The 17,982-nt window shown below is 41.9% G+C and overlaps 1 protein-coding gene across 1 annotated transcript in view; it reads left to right on the top strand.

Annotated features, from left to right (window-relative positions):
- Window positions 1–11,691: 11,691 nt before the first annotated feature.
- LOC136878703 (uncharacterized) overlaps window positions 11,692–17,982 on the top strand; it is a 312,679-nt gene continuing 306,388 nt past the window's right edge. Inside the window, exon 1 of the mRNA XM_067152131.2 lies at window positions 11,692–11,735. Coding sequence (XP_067008232.2) covers window positions 11,727–11,735 — 9 coding nt within the window. The 5' untranslated portion in view covers window positions 11,692–11,726. The remainder of the gene's footprint in view (window positions 11,736–17,982) is intronic.

Here is a 17,982-nt window from a genome sequence, read left to right as displayed (position 1 = left end):
TGTCTGTCTGTCTATCTGTCTGTCTGTCTGTCTGTCTGTCTGTCTGTCTGTCTGTCTGTCTGTCTGTCTGTCTGTCTGTCTGTCTGTCTATATGTATGTGCACGCATCACGTGATAACGGCTGAAGAGAATTTAATGAAAATCGGTATGTAAAATCGGGGGGTGAGCCACTACAATCTAGGCTATAAATCATTTTAATCACGCTGAGTAAACTGGTAGTTTAGGGGAAGGCCTATCATTTAATTCTCAAATATTTATATTATCAGTGGTCCTATCGATAAATACTACATAAAAAAGGTATATAGAATTATATTTCCGATCATCTATAGCTTACACATTTTTACCGTGCCGACTATAACACAAATATTCAATGCCGAGCCACGAGAAAATGGGTTAACAGAATTTAATGAAAATCGGTATATAGAGTCGCGGAATAAGAAACTACAGTCTAAGTCATAAACAGTTTTATTCACCCTGGCTCAAATTGTAGTTTATGGGAAGGCGTCTAAAATTTAATTGTTAAATATCTGTATTATTGGCCCTATTGAAAAGTAAGTTACTACATAACAAAAGATATAGAGAATACAATATTCGATCATTTATTTCTTATTCAGTTTTACCGTATCGACTATGATGAGAGTGATATTTCAGAGTCAGAAGAAAATTAAATGTGAAGGCCTACAGTATCGAAAGCGCATAACATTGATCAACAATAACGTTACATTGACCATTGTTTTCTGTGATGTTCTTTGTCTCTTATGCTGCCACTCAACTCCGATAGATGGGATTACTGCTGCGTACCGAGTATAACAGTCTGACTGAATATTGGCGGGAATTAGCTGGGGAGTTAGAAAACTTTCTTCTTTAGCATCCCATTCCTCTGGTTCATACATTTTCTGATACTGCTGGTACGTAACACACTGGTTCGTCATAGTATTCCAGCTATTCGATCCCTACTCTGACGCGCTGTTTTGAATGAGCAATGTGCACACTTAAGGTAGAGACTCACAATAGTTGTAGTAGTATGACCTGGTCTAGAATTACTGTACAATTTCAACCTATTCTAAATTATAGCGCCACTATTCAATAAATAACTCAAAATCCAACCATAAAAAGAGCCGTTGCTTAAGAAAAGCTTCTTCCTCTTCACTTTTATTAAATTTTATATTCATTTTATTCCAAATTAGCAATGAAGAGGAGGTTTCTCCTCTGGCTTGTTGGAAAAATTTGCCTGGAAATCAGATAGATTTTTCCGAAGCCAGTGTAGTAGTTTGAGATTTCCCGACTCATCGGGTACTCCTAGGAAACAGATTAGTAAGAGGGCATAGGTTTTGCCCTGGTACTCTCCACTATTCGACCCTCTCCCCGCCGAAAATATACGAAGAGTGTTCACGGATCACGGCTGTCTGTGGCTTGGTCATTCCAGCTCTGGAACTTTGGACTGTTAGATCGGCAGCGTAGTACTGTTCGTTAAAAGTGAGAAAATGTGTGGTTTTTCATTTGGTTGAGTATTTCATATAAAAGCATTGCTTTTAATCGCTCCATTCCCACTTACGTCATTGTAATGGCCTATGTTCATTTCAGTTTGGAAAACCACTGAGGATAATAACAGGCAGGTGGAGAGTGAGTGTCTGTCATTATAATGAAAACTCTCCAACCTGATTGTGACTGATTGTAGGCAAATGGGCCTACTATTACAGTGAAAATTTCCTAACCCAGTCTTCATATGAGAAAAGACGTTTGGTGACTTCCCCGTCGCGTTTCTAGGGTAACGTTAAGAGCTATGCAATTTAATACAGTCTTGCTCACAACGTGTACACTACCTAACCTAGAATTCTGTATACAATGTAGAATTCCGTAGCGAAGCACGGATACATCAGTTCGTCTTTCTATAGAGGAATGTTTGCTCCATTTTGTCCTCCTGAATTCCAACTATATCTTCAGCTTTCTTGCCTTTAACAACTACACTCACTCTTGTTCGTCTACTAATGTCATTTCCCGCCATTTCTCCACAGACATCTCGGAATATACCGCTTAGTCGAGCAGCTCGTCTCCTTACTCCCAAGTCTTCTCACCCAAAGTTTGCAACATTTTTGTAACGCTTTCTATTTGTCGGAAATCGCCCAGAACAAATCGCACTGCCTTCCTTTGGATATTTTCCACTTCTCGTTTCCAAAATAATTCGGGTGTGGGTCCCATACACTAGAACCATGTTCTAATTGGGGTCTTACCAGAGACTTATACGGCCTCTCCTTTACATTCATTATCCCTAAGTACCTTCATAAACATAGACATAGATCTGTAAACTTTAATTGTCGCTTGAGTCGTCAGTCCATAGATTGGTTTGATGCAGCTCTCCATTCCACTCTATCCTGTGCTAAACTTTTCATTTCTACGTAACTGCTGCATCCTACATCAGCTCGTATCTTGTATACACCTACCGTTCTTACCACCTATACTTCCTTCAAAAACCAACTGAACAAGTCCTGGGTGCCTTAAGATGTGTCGTATCATTCTATCTCTTCTTCTGGTCAAATTTATCCAAATCGATCTCCTCTCACCAATTCGATTCAGTATCTCTTACATTCGTGATTCGCTCTCTCCATCTCAACTTCAGAATTCTTCTGTAACACCACATTTCAAAAACTTCTATTCTCTATCTTTCTGAGCTAGTTATCGTCGATGTTTCACTTCCATACAATGCCACGCTCCAGATGAAAGTCTTCAGAAACATCTGTCTAATTCCTATATCAATGTTTGAGGTGGGCAAATTTATTTTCTTAAGTAAGCGCTTCCTTGCTTGTGCTAGTCTGCATTTTATGTCCTCCTTACTTCTGCCATCGTTAGTTATTTTACTACCCAAGTAACAATATTCATCTACTTCCTTTAAGACTTTAGAAAACCTTCGTAAGAGTTTTTTTGCTAGGGGCTTTACGTCGCACCGACACAGATAGGTCTAATGGCAACGATGGGATAGGAAAGGCTTAGGAGTTGGAAGGAAGCGGCCGTGGCCTTAATTAAGGTACAGCCCCAGCATTTGCCTGGTGTGAAAATGGGAAACCACGGAAAACCATTTTCAGGGCTGCCGATAGTGGGATTCGAACCTACTATCTCCCGGATGCAAGCTCACAGCCGCGCGCCTCTACGCGCACGGCCAACTCGCGCGGTCGTGAGATCTATGAGCATCCACATCATTGGCAAAAAGTGGGCGTGTAGTGTGTAATTTCCCTCAGAAAATCATTCGATCAATTTTCTTTGAACGTGCTCTCGACATACTCTAGCTGTTAACCTGGACACTTTCCTGGTCTTCGTGGAGCAATTAGACGACATCGAACTTTCGCAGGGGTATTTTCAGCAGAATGACACCACGTCCTACACCTGCAATGAGCGATGATCCTCATCAACAGCTTGTAGGAGGATCAAGTTATCTCCAAAGCCTTTGGCCTTCACGATCACCGCACTTGACATCAGCAGATTATTTATTGAATGTGGGGCCATCTTAATACCAAGCAGAAAAAGACTACTCTTGGAAATCCATCGACGATACAATAATACAAATCACAGAAAATCAACGCATGTTTACTGATGGTGATGTGAATGCCCACGTAGGTGATGCGAATTCATAAGTTGAAAGGGTCCTTTGTAAATATTGGTGTGGGAATAAGGAATGCAGCAGGAGACGAAATTGTGGATTTATGGGGGCCTGTAATATGCCTGTGATCAACACCTCTTTTGGAAGAAGAATCACCGTGTCACTTATACAGGTGGGGGCATCGTGACACGTAGTTTATCTCTTGTTCAGGCGGAGAGATCTGCAACAGATTAAGTTATGTAAAGTATTTTCAAGAGGAGCAGTAACAAGGCAAGACCATCCTCCTTCCTGCCATGCGGAAATGAAGAGCATAAAGATTAATCTCAAATTTGGGATAGCAAAAACAAAATCATGGAGGTTGCAGAAGAATTAATGCTGAAATGCCTTCCTTGTGGAAACTCAAGGTGTTAAACTTGTCGGAGCAACAGCCCGACCAACTCTGATTAGCATTTCGCGAGTCTGGTTTCACCCAAATTACACGCTGATATCACTGAGCGCGTCACAGTTCAACAAGATAATGCCTGCCCTCAATGGGCAGTAACACTACAATTGGATACCACCGATGCATGTGGGACCTTTCTGAACTTCTCGACATCGCTCTCAGTTTCGTAGTTTGGTCACAATCATTGGAGATCCTGTGTTTAAATCTCGTTACTAACAGTCGTTATCACTTGGTCATCATCCACAGACAAATCCTGGGTGTCTTAAAGTGTGTCCTATCATTCAATCTCTTCTTGTGGTCAAATTTCGTCAAATCCTTTTCCCTTCACCAATTCGATTCAGTATGCCTTCATTCGTAATTCGATCTATCCATCTCACCTTCAACATTCTCCTACATCATCACATTTCAAAAGATTCTATTCTCTTTCTTTCCGAGCTACTTATCGTTTCATGTATAATTTACTTACAATGCCACGCTCCAGAATAAAGTTTTCAAACATCTTTCTCATTCCAGTACCAATGTTCGAAGTGAACACATTTATTTTCTTAAGGGAGACTTTCGCCTCTGTGGTGTAGTGGTTAGCGTGATTGGCTGCCACCCCCCGGAGGCCCGGGTTCGATTCCAGGCTCTGCCACGAAATTTGAAAAGTGGTACGAGGGCTGGAACGGGGTCCACTCAGCCTCAGGAGGTCAACTGAGTAGAGGTGGGTTCGATTCTCACCTCAGCCACCCTGGAAGTGGTTTTCCGTGGTTTCCTACTTCTCCTCCAGGCAAATGCCGGGATGGTACCTAACTTAAGGCCACGGCCGCTTCGTTCTCTCTTCCTTATCTATCCCTTCCAATCTTCCCATCACCCCCACAAGGCCCCTGTTCAGCATAGCAGGTGAGGCCGCCTGAGCGAGGTACTGGTCATCCTCCCAAGTTGTATCCCACGACCCAAAGTCTCACGCTTTAGGACACTGCCCTTGAGGTGGTAGAGGTGGGATCTCTCGCTGAGTCCGAGGGAAAAATCAACTCTGGACGGTAAACAGATTAAGGAGAAGAAGAAGAAGAAGAAGAAGAAGAAGAAGAAGAAGAAGAAGAAGAAGAAGAAAGACATTCCTTACATCTGCCATCTTTAGTCAGTCTACTACCGACTTAAGTTATTCTGCTACTTCCTTGACTTTATTTCCTAATCTATTATTACCTGCATCACTTCACTTCGTTGGATTGCACTCCATTCCTTTTTTTCGATTTATTTATTTATTTATTTATTTATTTATTTATTTATTTATTTATTTATTTATTTCATCTTGTGCTCCTTCTTCAAGACTCTGTGCATACCATACCAGGACTACTTCACGGATTCCTACATTTCTTCTGAATACGAACTGATCTTCTCCAAAGTATTCTTGTGTAAAAAAATTGCAACAATACCTACCCTACAGTAACAAACTGAGTTGTTTCAAATTCGAGTGACTTACTAAACAAAAATATATCATCGCTGCGCGAGCAATAAATACCGCGTATGTGAAAAAACTCTTCCTATCCATTATTTTCCTTAAGACTGGTCACACTTCACACTCACCTATGGATATGCACTCTATCAGAACAATTTGTGTTATGTTAATTTTCTTATGCTAATGTGTAAAGGAAAGTGCGCCTTATGTACTGTAGGAATATATGTTTGCGTGACGTACTTACGCACTCCTAGAGTATAATGCATTTAAGGTTCATTTTCCTTTACACACCAGCACAGGAAAATGAACACATTGAGAATTGTTCTGAATGGAATTCACATCCACATGTAACTAGGATGAGTCTTAAGGGCAAAAAAGTGGATATGAAGAGTATTGCCAGATAAGCAGTATTGCTTGCTCAGTGACGAAGTGTCCCGGCATTCGCCTTAAGCGTAGAGCCACGGTAGAGCCGTGGCCACCCCTCCTCTGCTCGGTTGGGCGGTCAGAGTGTAGAGCAGCTGGACCACGGAACAGCCAAGGCCACTTACGAGCTGAGACCTACTCTGCATCTACCAACCCACTAATTTCTGACGTGGGTGAGGACAAATCAGCTGTTGGTGTCGAGTTGGTGCTGGTGATAATTATTTTAAGAGGAAATACATCTAGGCAATTATCCTCTCTTAACATTTCGCCTGAGGGTGGAGGTGGTAGAATACATGCCCAGTATGCCTGGGTTGTCGTAAGAGTTAACTAAGAGGGGGCAAGGGGCCTTGAACTTGGAGCATGGGTTGGCGGCCACAGTTCAACCAGACCACGTTATGTCCAAAAATGTCTGGCCTTCAAGATCACCAGACTTGACATCAGCAGATTATTTATTGTGATGTTATGTTAGGAAGAGAGTCTTACAAGAACTATTCAGGATCTCAAGGATCTCCCTAGCTCCCTAGCTGAATCTGGCATTGGTTCCACTTTGTGTCAGTCTCCCATCCGACCTCCCTTCGCCAACTCTTGCTCTCTTCCTATCTTGACGGTATTAGGTTTGCGAGGCCTAGGGAGCCTTCCCGTTCATTTACCGGTACCTTCTGTCTTACAATGCCTTCCCCCCCCACTACTATTAGTGTTAGTAGAGGAAGGGGCCCGGTAATTGCACTTCCTCTAAAAACAATAATTACCGGGCGAGTTGGCCGTGCGGTTAGGGGCGCGCAGCTGTGGGCTTGCATCCGGGAGATAGTGAGTTCGATCCCCACTATCGGCAACCCTGAAGATCATTTTCCGTCGTTTCCCTTAATTAAGGCCACGGCCGCTTCCTTCCCACTCCTAGCCCTTTCCTATCGCATCGTCGCCATAAGACCTATCTGTGTCGGTGCGACGTAGGGCGTGAAATTGAAAGACACTCTGCGTTCTCAAAAGATCAAGAACTGACCAAGGGAGGTCAGATGGGGAGAATGAAAGTGAGAAGCGTGGTACAGACTCAGCTACTCGATCGGTAGTTGCTAACCTACCATGGTAAGTTGAAAGCGTGTGGGTGTTACCCGTTCAGCCTTCTCTTACAACAGGATGGGGATCCCTCGCCGGAAAGAGAGTCCTGGTGTCGATACTCGAGCAAAGTGTTAGTTATCCTCTACCGGGCGAGTTGGCCGTGCGGTTAGGAGCGCGCGGCTGTAATCTTGCATCCAGGAGATAGAGGGTTCCAATCCCACTGTCGGCAGCCCTGAAGATGGTTTCCCGTGGTTTCCCATTTTCACACCAGGCAAATGCTGGGGCTGTACCTTAATTAAGGCCACGGCCGCTTCCTTCCTATTCCTAGGCCTTTCCTTTAGCATCGTCGCCATAAGACCTATCTGTGTCGGTGCGACGTAAATCAACTTGTAAAAAAAAAAAAAAAAAAATCAGTCTGCTGACTATCATCATTCCATCCGACCTCCCTTGGTCAACTCTTGTTCTTTTCCGACCCCGACGCTGTCACGTTCATCCACGCTTTCGCCCGTCGTGACCTTCCCTATCTTTTTGTCGGTACCTTCATTGTTGGAAGTATGGGACCTGCTCCTCTTTGTCTTCTCGCTAAAGAGAAATGATGGTTATCTCTCCAACAATCACCACCTCAAGTCATGACACAAATAACGCACGTGACCGCCGTCCTTTTAGCAACATAGCCCTAGGGTGTTGGTAAACCAGGTCAAATTTAACTTAATTATGCCGTTTCGTTTATTTCCAACACAGGAGGTATTTATTAACGAAATATTAGTTATTACGAAAGTGCACCCATGACCATGATTTCTGTAGGGTAGCCACATTCCAGAATTTAGAAAACTGGAGATGGAGGTGGGGAGTGTTTTTACACGTCGTTTCTTCTATCAGTAAACCAGTGATTATTTCCTTCTTGTCCAGCTTCTTGACTGAATGGTTAGCGCTGAGGCCTTCGGTTCGAATCTCAGCCGTGTCAAGGATTTTAATTCCTCTGATTTGAGGACTGGGTGTTTGTGTGTTTCTCCCAACACTCTCCTCTTCATGTTCATACAACACACTCCACTACCAACCACCACAGAAACACGCAATAGTGATTACACCCCACCTCATAGGGTTGGCGTTAGGAAAACAAAGCTAAATCCACACGTCCTACAAGGTTTGCACTCGTAACCCTGTCAGGGCACGGGAGGAGCGGAAGAAGAAGAAGAAGAAGAAGAACCATCACTTCTCATTTGGACATTGTTTATGTTTTTGAGAAGAGATTATTAGGCCTACTCACTCCCTTGAACCTTTCCAAGAAATTCATTTCTCCATTGCCTTTCTCCATGGTCACAGGGGTCTCGGGTTCGATTTCTGGCAGGGTCGGGAATTTTAAACATCATTGGTTTTTCCGCCTTCACCATCATTTCATCCTGATCACGACGCACACTAAAAGCCACACGCCATTTCATTTCTACATTTCATGCTGTCGTAGAATTAAGAACAAGTGTAATTAAACCAGTGCTTATGTATGGGAGTGAGGCATGGGTATTGACTGAGGCCACAGAGAGGAGATTAAATGTGTGGGAAAGGAAAGTACTGAGGAAGATATTTGGACCGGTGAAGTAGGGAGATTTATGGAGAATCAGAACAAATGAAGAAATAAGATTATTGTATAAGGAGCCGGACTTGGTGACATCAATCAAAATGAGACGAATTGGATGGCTGGGGCATGTACAACGGATGGAGGAGGGAAGACTTCCAAGGAAAGCACTGACAGGACACCCTGGGGGCAGGAGAAGGAGAGGTCGGCCCCGGATGAGATGGCTGGAGGATGTGGAGACTGATCTGAGGACCGTTGGAGTCAGGAGGTGGCGTATGCGTGCTGAAGACCGGGACGACTGGAGAGCTGTGGTCAAGGAGGCCAAGGTCCTTAAAGGGCCGTAGAGCCATGGAGTAAGTAAGTAAGTAAGTAATTCTTGACGCATCCTCTCGTCTGTTCAAGGAGCATTCAATAAGGAAAATACCCTTTCCAAGACTGTGTTGTGGGTTAGGATAAAATAAGAAAAATCCCCTAGCATTAAAGGCTCCGAGAGGACTTTGCTCTTCCGAGCGGCCACTCGCAGCCTGCAAATTATAAGATGACGCGTGGTCAACGTGACGGAACCTCTCGGCCGTTATTCTTGACTTTCAAGACCGGGGCCGCCATCTTACCGTCTCGTATCTCTTAGTTAGTGTATGACTTTTAGTGTCGGGAATGTCCGAGGACATGTTCGGCTAGCCTGCTACAGATTTTTCTGTTTGACGTCTCTTGACGACCTACGCTTGGGTGTGAGGTTGATGGTGGTGATGATTGTTTTAAGAGGAAGTACATCTCGGCAACCATTCTTTATTAACAGTAGTCAGAGGGAAAAAGTGGAAGGGATCCAATACTTCAAAACATGAAGGTATCGGCCAAAGAAAGACAAAGGCCACGAAGGGCGTGATAATGAAGGACTAACTATGACTCGTAAAGCTAATACCGCCGGGGTCGTAGAAGAACAAACGTTGACCAAGGGAGGTCGGATATGATCGATGAAAGTGAGGAGACTGGCACAAGTGGAAGCAATGCCAGGACTCAGCTAATGGCTCCGTGGTCGCTAACCCACGCTGCCAAGTTTAGACCCCTGAGACCCCTTTTGGTCGCCTCTTAGGCCAGGCACGGGATACCGAGGGCATTATTCTACCGCTCCCACCCACAGGGGCCTGGATACGAGATGATGATATTAATGATGTTAATAATAATAATTTCGTGTGGCTATTTCTAGCCGAGTGTAAGGCAGACCCTCCTATGAGGGTGGGCGGCATCTGCCATGTGTAAGTAACTGCGTGTTATTGTGGTGGAGGATATTGTTATGTGTGGTGTGTGAGTTTCAGGCATGTTGGGGACAGCACAAACACCCAGCCCCTGAGCCACTGGAATTAACCAGTAGAGGTTAAAGTCACTGACCCGGCTGGGAATTTAACCCGGGACCCTCTGGTCCAATGGTCAACACGCTAACCATTTAGCCATGAAGCCGGACATTAATGATATTGGGACAGGGTGAGATTCGGTGTCGGCACATAGCCTACTCTAAGGGGTCTACTCAAGGCTTAACGTCGCCATCCGACGGACCAATCATTACCAACAGCATCATATGAACACTGCGAGCGGAGAGGTTTGAAATTGAATTCAGGCTTTCGGTACACAGTGAACTGAGGAGCTCGGTAGAATAAGGGCCCATCCCAACCAAACTAAGTTTTGGGAAAATGGGTTTTGTTAGATTTGACTTAATTCCAAATGCGAATCACATACGTAAATTAAAGTTGGCACATGCGTTCTACATAAATTAGCTTTTTCATCTGACAGCAGATGGTTCCAAGATAACTTTTTTTTTTCTTTTTTGTACATAAGTTAAATTCGACCGTCGCTTGGGATGGGCCCTGCAAGCCAACATTCTGATGGTGAACGTTTTTGCCACCAACTGGACTCGAACGGTTAACCACGGTGTCAGGAAGCCTTGACACCTTAACTATCATGGCCACTAGGCGGGCTCTCAGGCTGAGTGGACCTCGAGCCAACCCTGGCCGTGAATCGAACCCAGAGCCTCCGGGTAAAAGGCAGGCCAGACAAGCCAAGCTGTGGGCTGTGATTTCAAAGAAAAACTACACAATTCATAACAGTTCAGTACTTTTGTCTTCGGAATGTCTGCTCATGAAATTAGCGAAGCAAACATTCTTATCCAAGTAACTTTTGTTCCTTCCCACAGAAACGGGAATTCAGTCTTATAAACTTCCTTAAATGGTTATCGAAATTAATCTTAGGCGTCTTTATTGCAAAGCCCGCCCCGCTGTGTAGGGGTAGCATGCCTGCCTCTTACGGAGGCCCCGGTTTCGATTCCTGGCCAGGGCAGGGAATTTTACCTGGATCTGAGGTTTGGTTCGAAGTCCGCACTCAACCCATGTGATTACAATTGGGGAGCTTTCTGACGACGAGAAAGTAAAAATTAACGGGCGAGAGGATTCGTCGGGCTGACCAGACGACACCTCATAATCTGCAGGTCTTCGGGTTGAGCAGCTGTCGCTTGGTAGGCGATGGCCCTTCCTGTTGAGCAATCGGGTTTGGTTTGGTCTTCATTGCAATGAACAACTACAAATTAAAGATACGACTACTAATATATCGTTGTCTTGGGAACGAACAGTGATGTTGGTTCAACTACCAATAGATACTGATTGCCCTCCTTCAAGTGTACCCTGCCCGGCTGAGTGGCTGGTCTTCTGAACCCAACTTGGCAGGTTCGATCCTGGCTCAGTCCTCAAATACGTCAGCCTCGTGTCCGTAGATTTACTGGCACGTAAAAGAACTCCTGCGGGACTAAATTCCGGCAACTCGGCGTCTCTGAAACCGTAAAAGTGGTTAGTGGGACGTAAAGCAAATAACAGTATTATTCAAGTGTATCCAGCCAGACGATACAAGTACAGAAACAGAGTTATTGTCCTATTTTCTGAATGTTCACGCCAGAACTTGAAAAAAAGACATTAAAACTGGGTGGTGCCCGATTGAACCAGGTTATCTAGTAAACCTATGATTTCTCTAAGTTTGAAGTTCACTTGGCCTCAGTATCTAGATTACAGAAAATAGCTTGACCTTGTGTTCCTCAGAACAGGGGGTTGCTGTGGTGGGGGAGCACAGGGCGGGGCGACGAGCCGGTACCTCTCTAGTACCAACAGCCTCCAGTCAGTACGTCACGGTGCACCTTGCCAGCTGCTTCATCACTCCTCGCAACAACAATGGTAGCGGTACGTAACAATGTCTCTCTTACTCGGTCTGTTCCCTCCATTTCACACCAGTGAAATACGGCTACCAAATCACTTGTTTTTTGTGTCTTATTTCAGCCCCGCTTAAACATTAAGAGAAACAGGCAAATGTCCTGGTTTTTGTATTATGTGTGATCTGGCGGGGGACATTTGAAACCGAAAGATATGCATGCTTTTTACAGTGATTATCTTAACAAATATATGAGGCTATATTCTTTGTAAATAACCTAAGCGAGAAAGTTTAGAAAAACATACGATGTACTGTGATCAAATAATCCGTCCAAAAAGATGTGCATGTGGAAAGCTACGATCAGAAAACAGAGCAATATTTTTAAAAGAAAAATCGTTCCAAACAGCGGTGTAATTTCATGAAGACAAATTAACTTAATTCCTGAAAAGTGTACAGTGTTTCTTTGCAATCCTGACCCGTAATGCAGCCGTGTAAAGAATATTTCAGTAATAAATGTACATTGGACCGATGAAACAAATTTACAGAATGTGTCAACAGTTCGCTGCTTGCCTCCCATAACGATGTGACTTGTTCTCTATTCTACCACATCAAATCTAGAACCAAGTTTCTTCAGAAGGTTCGAACGAGTGAAAAATATTATTCTCTTAAAGTAGACTATGTTCAAATGAGGAGTTTTACGATTACTGCTAGAATGAAATATGCGTGGAATATCCCCCGGTTTTCTTCATTTTACAATGTGGTAAGCCTACACAAAGAGTAAGCACTGTTTAACCCCCATCTCACCTAGTACATTCTCGCCCATTGAGTAAAAACAAAAACAAAATACAATTAATGCCTTCTTACGTCGGAGTCCAGATTTGTATTTGTGAGGATGTGCTTTCCCTGCTACGTACAATGTGATTCGTAATTTACTGAGCAGCATTTCGTTAAACGAGGGATGAACTGAAGACTCGTGGGATAAGATTAATGTGTCCTCTTTGGAGAAGTTCACTAAGTTTCCGATGTACTTTGTGCAGCAAGGGCGCACCGACGCGGGGGGGGGGGGGGGGTGTCGCTGGACCTGGACCCTCTCCTGTTAGAAATAAAATACATTTATGTTTGTCATGTTTTTAGCATGAATAGTCAAGGAAAAGGGGATAACAAGGATTTAATTTCGTAATGCTTTTCATGCTGGGTTAAACGCTTTTTTTTTTGCTAGGGGCTTTACGTCGCGCCGACACAGATAGGTCTTTTTTATAGATTACGCAATTCAATATATAGTTGAGGAGACTAGTATTTTTTGTCAGGTGATTAACTGTTAAAATAGATAATTTTTGTAATATATCTCGGTATTGCATTAATACGTTATATGCAGCATTAAATATTCATTAGTCCGATTTTAGTAATTGTTATTGTTCACTGAATCCACAAGGAAAATATCTAGGGAGTGCCAATTATACAGTGTAGGCCCTACCTATTTGTTTTCAGACGATGCAAACTACTTGCCAATCAGGTTCAACATCGTGATTAACCAAAGCTAGCGGTCTTATAGTTTTACCTCAGTGATAACATCAGTTCCTTCGGTTATAACTTACGTGGAATTCGAACCACACGACGTGACCTGCCATTTCAAAAATCGCACATGCATTAGCTTTGATGACCATACCAGCAGATGTTACAAACCCGCACTAAAGGCACGTCAAATCTTTCAATAAATATAATTAAATTGGTTATTTTTTAAAGTGCCTTTGCTGGCAATATGTAGTGTTTACAGTGCACTATGTCTTCTGTTATGAGCTAGAATAAATTTGTTACTTTCATTGACCTGTCTCAGTCTTATCCTTGGCTTTGACAATATGAAAGTGGCTGGGATGTGAGTGATGTTAGTAATACCATTCCTTATGCAGCCACTCCCTGCTATGAATGGTGTGAAAATGTCGCTCATAGGGTCGGTTGGTGCACGCATTTCAGTGGGCTTGGTAGACTGATATGCAATAGCAACTTCTAGCTCAGTGAGGAAAGCAACGGGAAACTACCTCTCTCCTCATTTCCCTAGTACGCCTCTTCAGTGACACCTAGGCAATCTATGACAGCTAATGGTGGACCTGTTGAGGATCCAACCAGCCTTCGGGCTGAATACCCAACATACATACACATTTTTTAAAACCCGTAAGTCGTGCATTTTCTCATTTCAATTTATTTATTTATTTATTTATTTATTTAATTTATTTAATTTATTTATTTCATACCACCAACAGAAATGTTTATCGAATTATAGGTGGCTTAGTCACTATACATTACTTATTAAAATTAACACATGTTAGGAAGGATTTAATATCTAAATATAGAAAAAATATGCAAGACTATTTAAAAATACACATTTCTTCTTTTTTTGCTATTTGCTTTACGTCGCACCGACACAGATAGGTCCTATGGCGACGATGGGACAGGAAAGGCCTAGGGATGGGAAGGATGCGGCCGTGGCCTTAATTAGGGTACAGCCCCAGCATTTACCTGGTGTGAAAATGGGAAACCACGGAAAACCATCTTCAGGGCTGCCGACAGTGGGGTTCGAACCCACTATCTTCCGGATGCAAGCTCACAGCTGTGCGCCCCTAACCTCACGGCCAACTCGCCCGGTCACAAAATTATTAAGAAGAAATGCAGCAATCGGATTTTACAGTACATTAATACTTTTTCAAAATCAAAATAGACATATCACCTAAAAATACTTAATATCTAAAATGAAATAAAAATGAAAAGGAGAACATAAACTCCAAGGAAATTAATAGTATCTACAGCACAAATTGACACCAGTTAGAAAAGGAATTTACACACAAAAAAGAATAAAGAAAAGAGGGATAGTAAAGCAGGAAGTACGTATGTTTGATAAGAGAAGAATCAGAATTGAATCCTCGCAATCAGTACCATAGGACAATAAATCTTTCATAAGTGCAAGCAGTGCAATCTCGTGTCCTCATACCGAGGTGGTGCAGTTCTTTTCAGGCACACCCCAATGGAGGTACCAGGAATCGAACTCGGGCCCCCAAGGACGGCAGCTAATAACATTAACCGTTTACGTTACGTAGGCGGACGTTTCATAAGTACAGAGGGACTCTAATGTTGACATTGTTTTGCAGTTTTCATTACATTACGTTTATCTACGTTTAAATAAAAGTTTTGGCTTTAGTGTCAATGTCCATACAGTAATTCCTTGAGTAATCGAATATTAACATTGTGATTAGCAGAATAATCAAGATCAGTTATTTACAAATGAATTATACGTTATGAGAAAATGAAAAGTTGAAATGTTGACTCATGATTCTGTGTAGAAATGCCGCACGTTTAGTGTGCAGAATTTTTTTTAAAAAAAATGGAGGGCATCTATCCATTGAAGAGGAAAATCAAACATTCTGGAAAAGTGTGTATGATTGGTTACCACAGACAGGGAGATGGAGTGGAAAAGATTTTCATTTCAGAAATATTCTATGTAGTTTCATATAAACATTTTTTTTTCTGAAGTTTCTCAGCATAATTTATCATTAACTGCGATGTGAATGATTTTCTGAGTAGATTAATAATTTAATTCATTATATCATTGTGATAAAGTGTGAATTTATAAAATGAACCTGATATTATTGTTTGTTTAAATATAATGATTGACCATTCTTCGAAGGTGCTGAAATACGTCAGCCTTATGTTAGTGGTTTTACCCACACGTTAAAAAACACTTGCGGGACGAAATACCGGCACCTCGGCGTATCTGTGCGTGTGCATATTACACGTACACAGATTACCGCTCTCGAAGCTGTGATAGAATGTTGTATTGAAAGTCATCTCGATAGATGTATTTCCAGTTATACTCTTGTTTGTTTCTTGTGACAGTTAGTTGTGTCTTGGTGTACATCTTCCCATTCGTTACAGCGTTTGCTCACTGGACACTGTTGCCGTATTTACCTGTTCGTACTATACTTTCGCAGAACTCTAGAAATGTCCGTACAGTTTGTTTAGAATGTAGACCTACATTTTGCGTCGTCTAAATAATGTTTCTCTATGCAGTAAAATGCGATTTACCCATAGAACATTTCATTGTTACCATGTGCTTGATGTTATAAATAAGTTACGAAAATGTGAGAGACTGCAAAAGACCTCAACAATGTGAGCTGGACAGCAGACAATAGGTTTTTTTGTGTTATTTGCTTTACGTCGCACCGACAGAGATTGGTCTTATGGCGACGATGGGGCAAGAAGGGACTAGGTGTGGGAAGGAAACGGCCGTGGCCTTAATTAAGGTACAGCCCCAGCATTTGCCTGGTGTGAACATGAGAAATCACGGAAAACCATCTTCAGGGCTGCCAACAGTGGGGTTGGAACCCATGATCTCCCGTATACTGGATTCTGGCCGCACTTAACCCTTAAATGCGCAATTTATTATTTATTTCAATTATTATGGTTTTTCATTCCAAAATAATATATCATTAATATAAAATATTTAAAAAATAATTATCTCAAAGTAAATATTTTTAAATTTATTTGTGTAAGTCAAAATGTGAAGCGTTTTGAATTTTTTACGTACTAGTATATGCAAAACTCTACAATTACTATAGCTACTGTCACATTTCAGTCTTAGGGATGCCCTTGCTCGTGATTTCTCTAAGGTAAACGACATTTTAATTTTATTACCTGAGCTGATTAAAATTTGCATCACTCCAGCTGATTAGCAAGAGAAATCACAAAATAAAAATTTTTTTTTTTTTTTTTGCTACACTAGGGACACCTAGTGAGCTCGTCTGCGATGTAGAAGTAAATGCACACTCGTAACTCGTAAAGCAGATGTAACGGGAAAGTAAATTCTCCTTTGCACATATGCAACAAGGGTTAAGCGACTGCAGCTATCGAGCTCATTGCAGACAATAAATAGCATGGTAGTAAACAGGGTGAAAGTCAGGTTGTAAGGCCTCTCATTTTGAATTACTGAGTTGATGGGATGGAAGTACCTCTTGGGAATCAATGTATGTACCTAGGTATTAATGAAAGAAAATATGTTTATTGGAGGTAATCACACAAATAGGATTGTAAACAAAGGTAGGCCTACAGATCTCTTCATATGGTTATGAGGGTACTTAGGGGTTGCAGTAAGGATGTAAAAGAGGACAGCGTATGAATCAGTTTAAGACCCCAAATTAGAGTTTGGTTCTAGCGCATAGGATCCTCACCAGGATTACTTGATTCGACAAATGGAAAACATCGCGATGAAAGCGGCACGATTTCTTCTGGGTGATTTGCAATGAAACAGTAGTGTTATGAAAACGTTACAAAGAAGATTCGGGAACAAGCAGACGAACAGCTTGACTAAGTGACATGTTCCGAGAAAGACTTTAGTGTACGAATAAGCCTGAACGTACTTTTAAAAAATAGAAAGGATCATAATATGAAGATAAAGTTGGAATTCAAGAGGACAAATTGGGACAAATATTTATTTGTAAGAGAAGGAATTAGTAAGGAATAATTACCAAGAGAGACTTCTGATAAATTTCCAACATTTTCGACATCATTTACGAAAAGACTAGGTAAACTGGTAGAGAATCTCCCACCTGGAAAGAAGGGTGCAGATTGATTGATTACTATTATTTATTTACCACAATTCTGTTTAGTAACATGGAAGGTGTAGAGAAAATGGTGAGCCCCATGTAGGCCTACATATAACTTGTTCCCTAGACACCTATCTTAAAATTAGATATTATCTATATGTTCTTCGTTTCCATGGTTGATTGACTGACTGCCTGACTGACTGATTGATTGATTGATTGATTGATTGATTGATTGATCGATTGATTGATTGATTGATTGATTGATTGATTGATTGATTGATTGATTGATTGATTGATTGATTGATTGATTGATTGATTGATTGATTGTAGCATTTTTACTTCTTGTAGACACAACCGTTCAAAAATTATCCGTCACAGAAGTGACATTCTTTCAAAATTCTCCTGTTTGAAATAAGATGAACATATTTATGCAGGTGGTAGGATTGCAAGTATCATATCTTCGGCCACCGGCTGTTCCCAGTTTACGAATATCCTCACGTTTCGAGAACGTATAAAATTAAACATTTATTTGGCAGCCAATTTGTGTGCAGTTGAGTGTACATGGCTGCCGTGAAGAATAGAAGTTTAGTACTTCATTAATATGCTAAGTAAAACGTATTGTTTTATGTGATTTAACATTAATTTCAGTATTTATCTCCCAGCTTATTACACGAGGCGCCGGCTCCGT

This window comes from Anabrus simplex, chromosome 8 (assembly GCF_040414725.1).
Source record: "Anabrus simplex isolate iqAnaSimp1 chromosome 8, ASM4041472v1, whole genome shotgun sequence".
NCBI classification, from domain to species: domain Eukaryota; kingdom Metazoa; phylum Arthropoda; class Insecta; order Orthoptera; family Tettigoniidae; genus Anabrus; species Anabrus simplex.
Note: the sequence above shows the minus strand (reverse complement) of the source record. Positions and strands in the feature narration are given on the sequence as shown.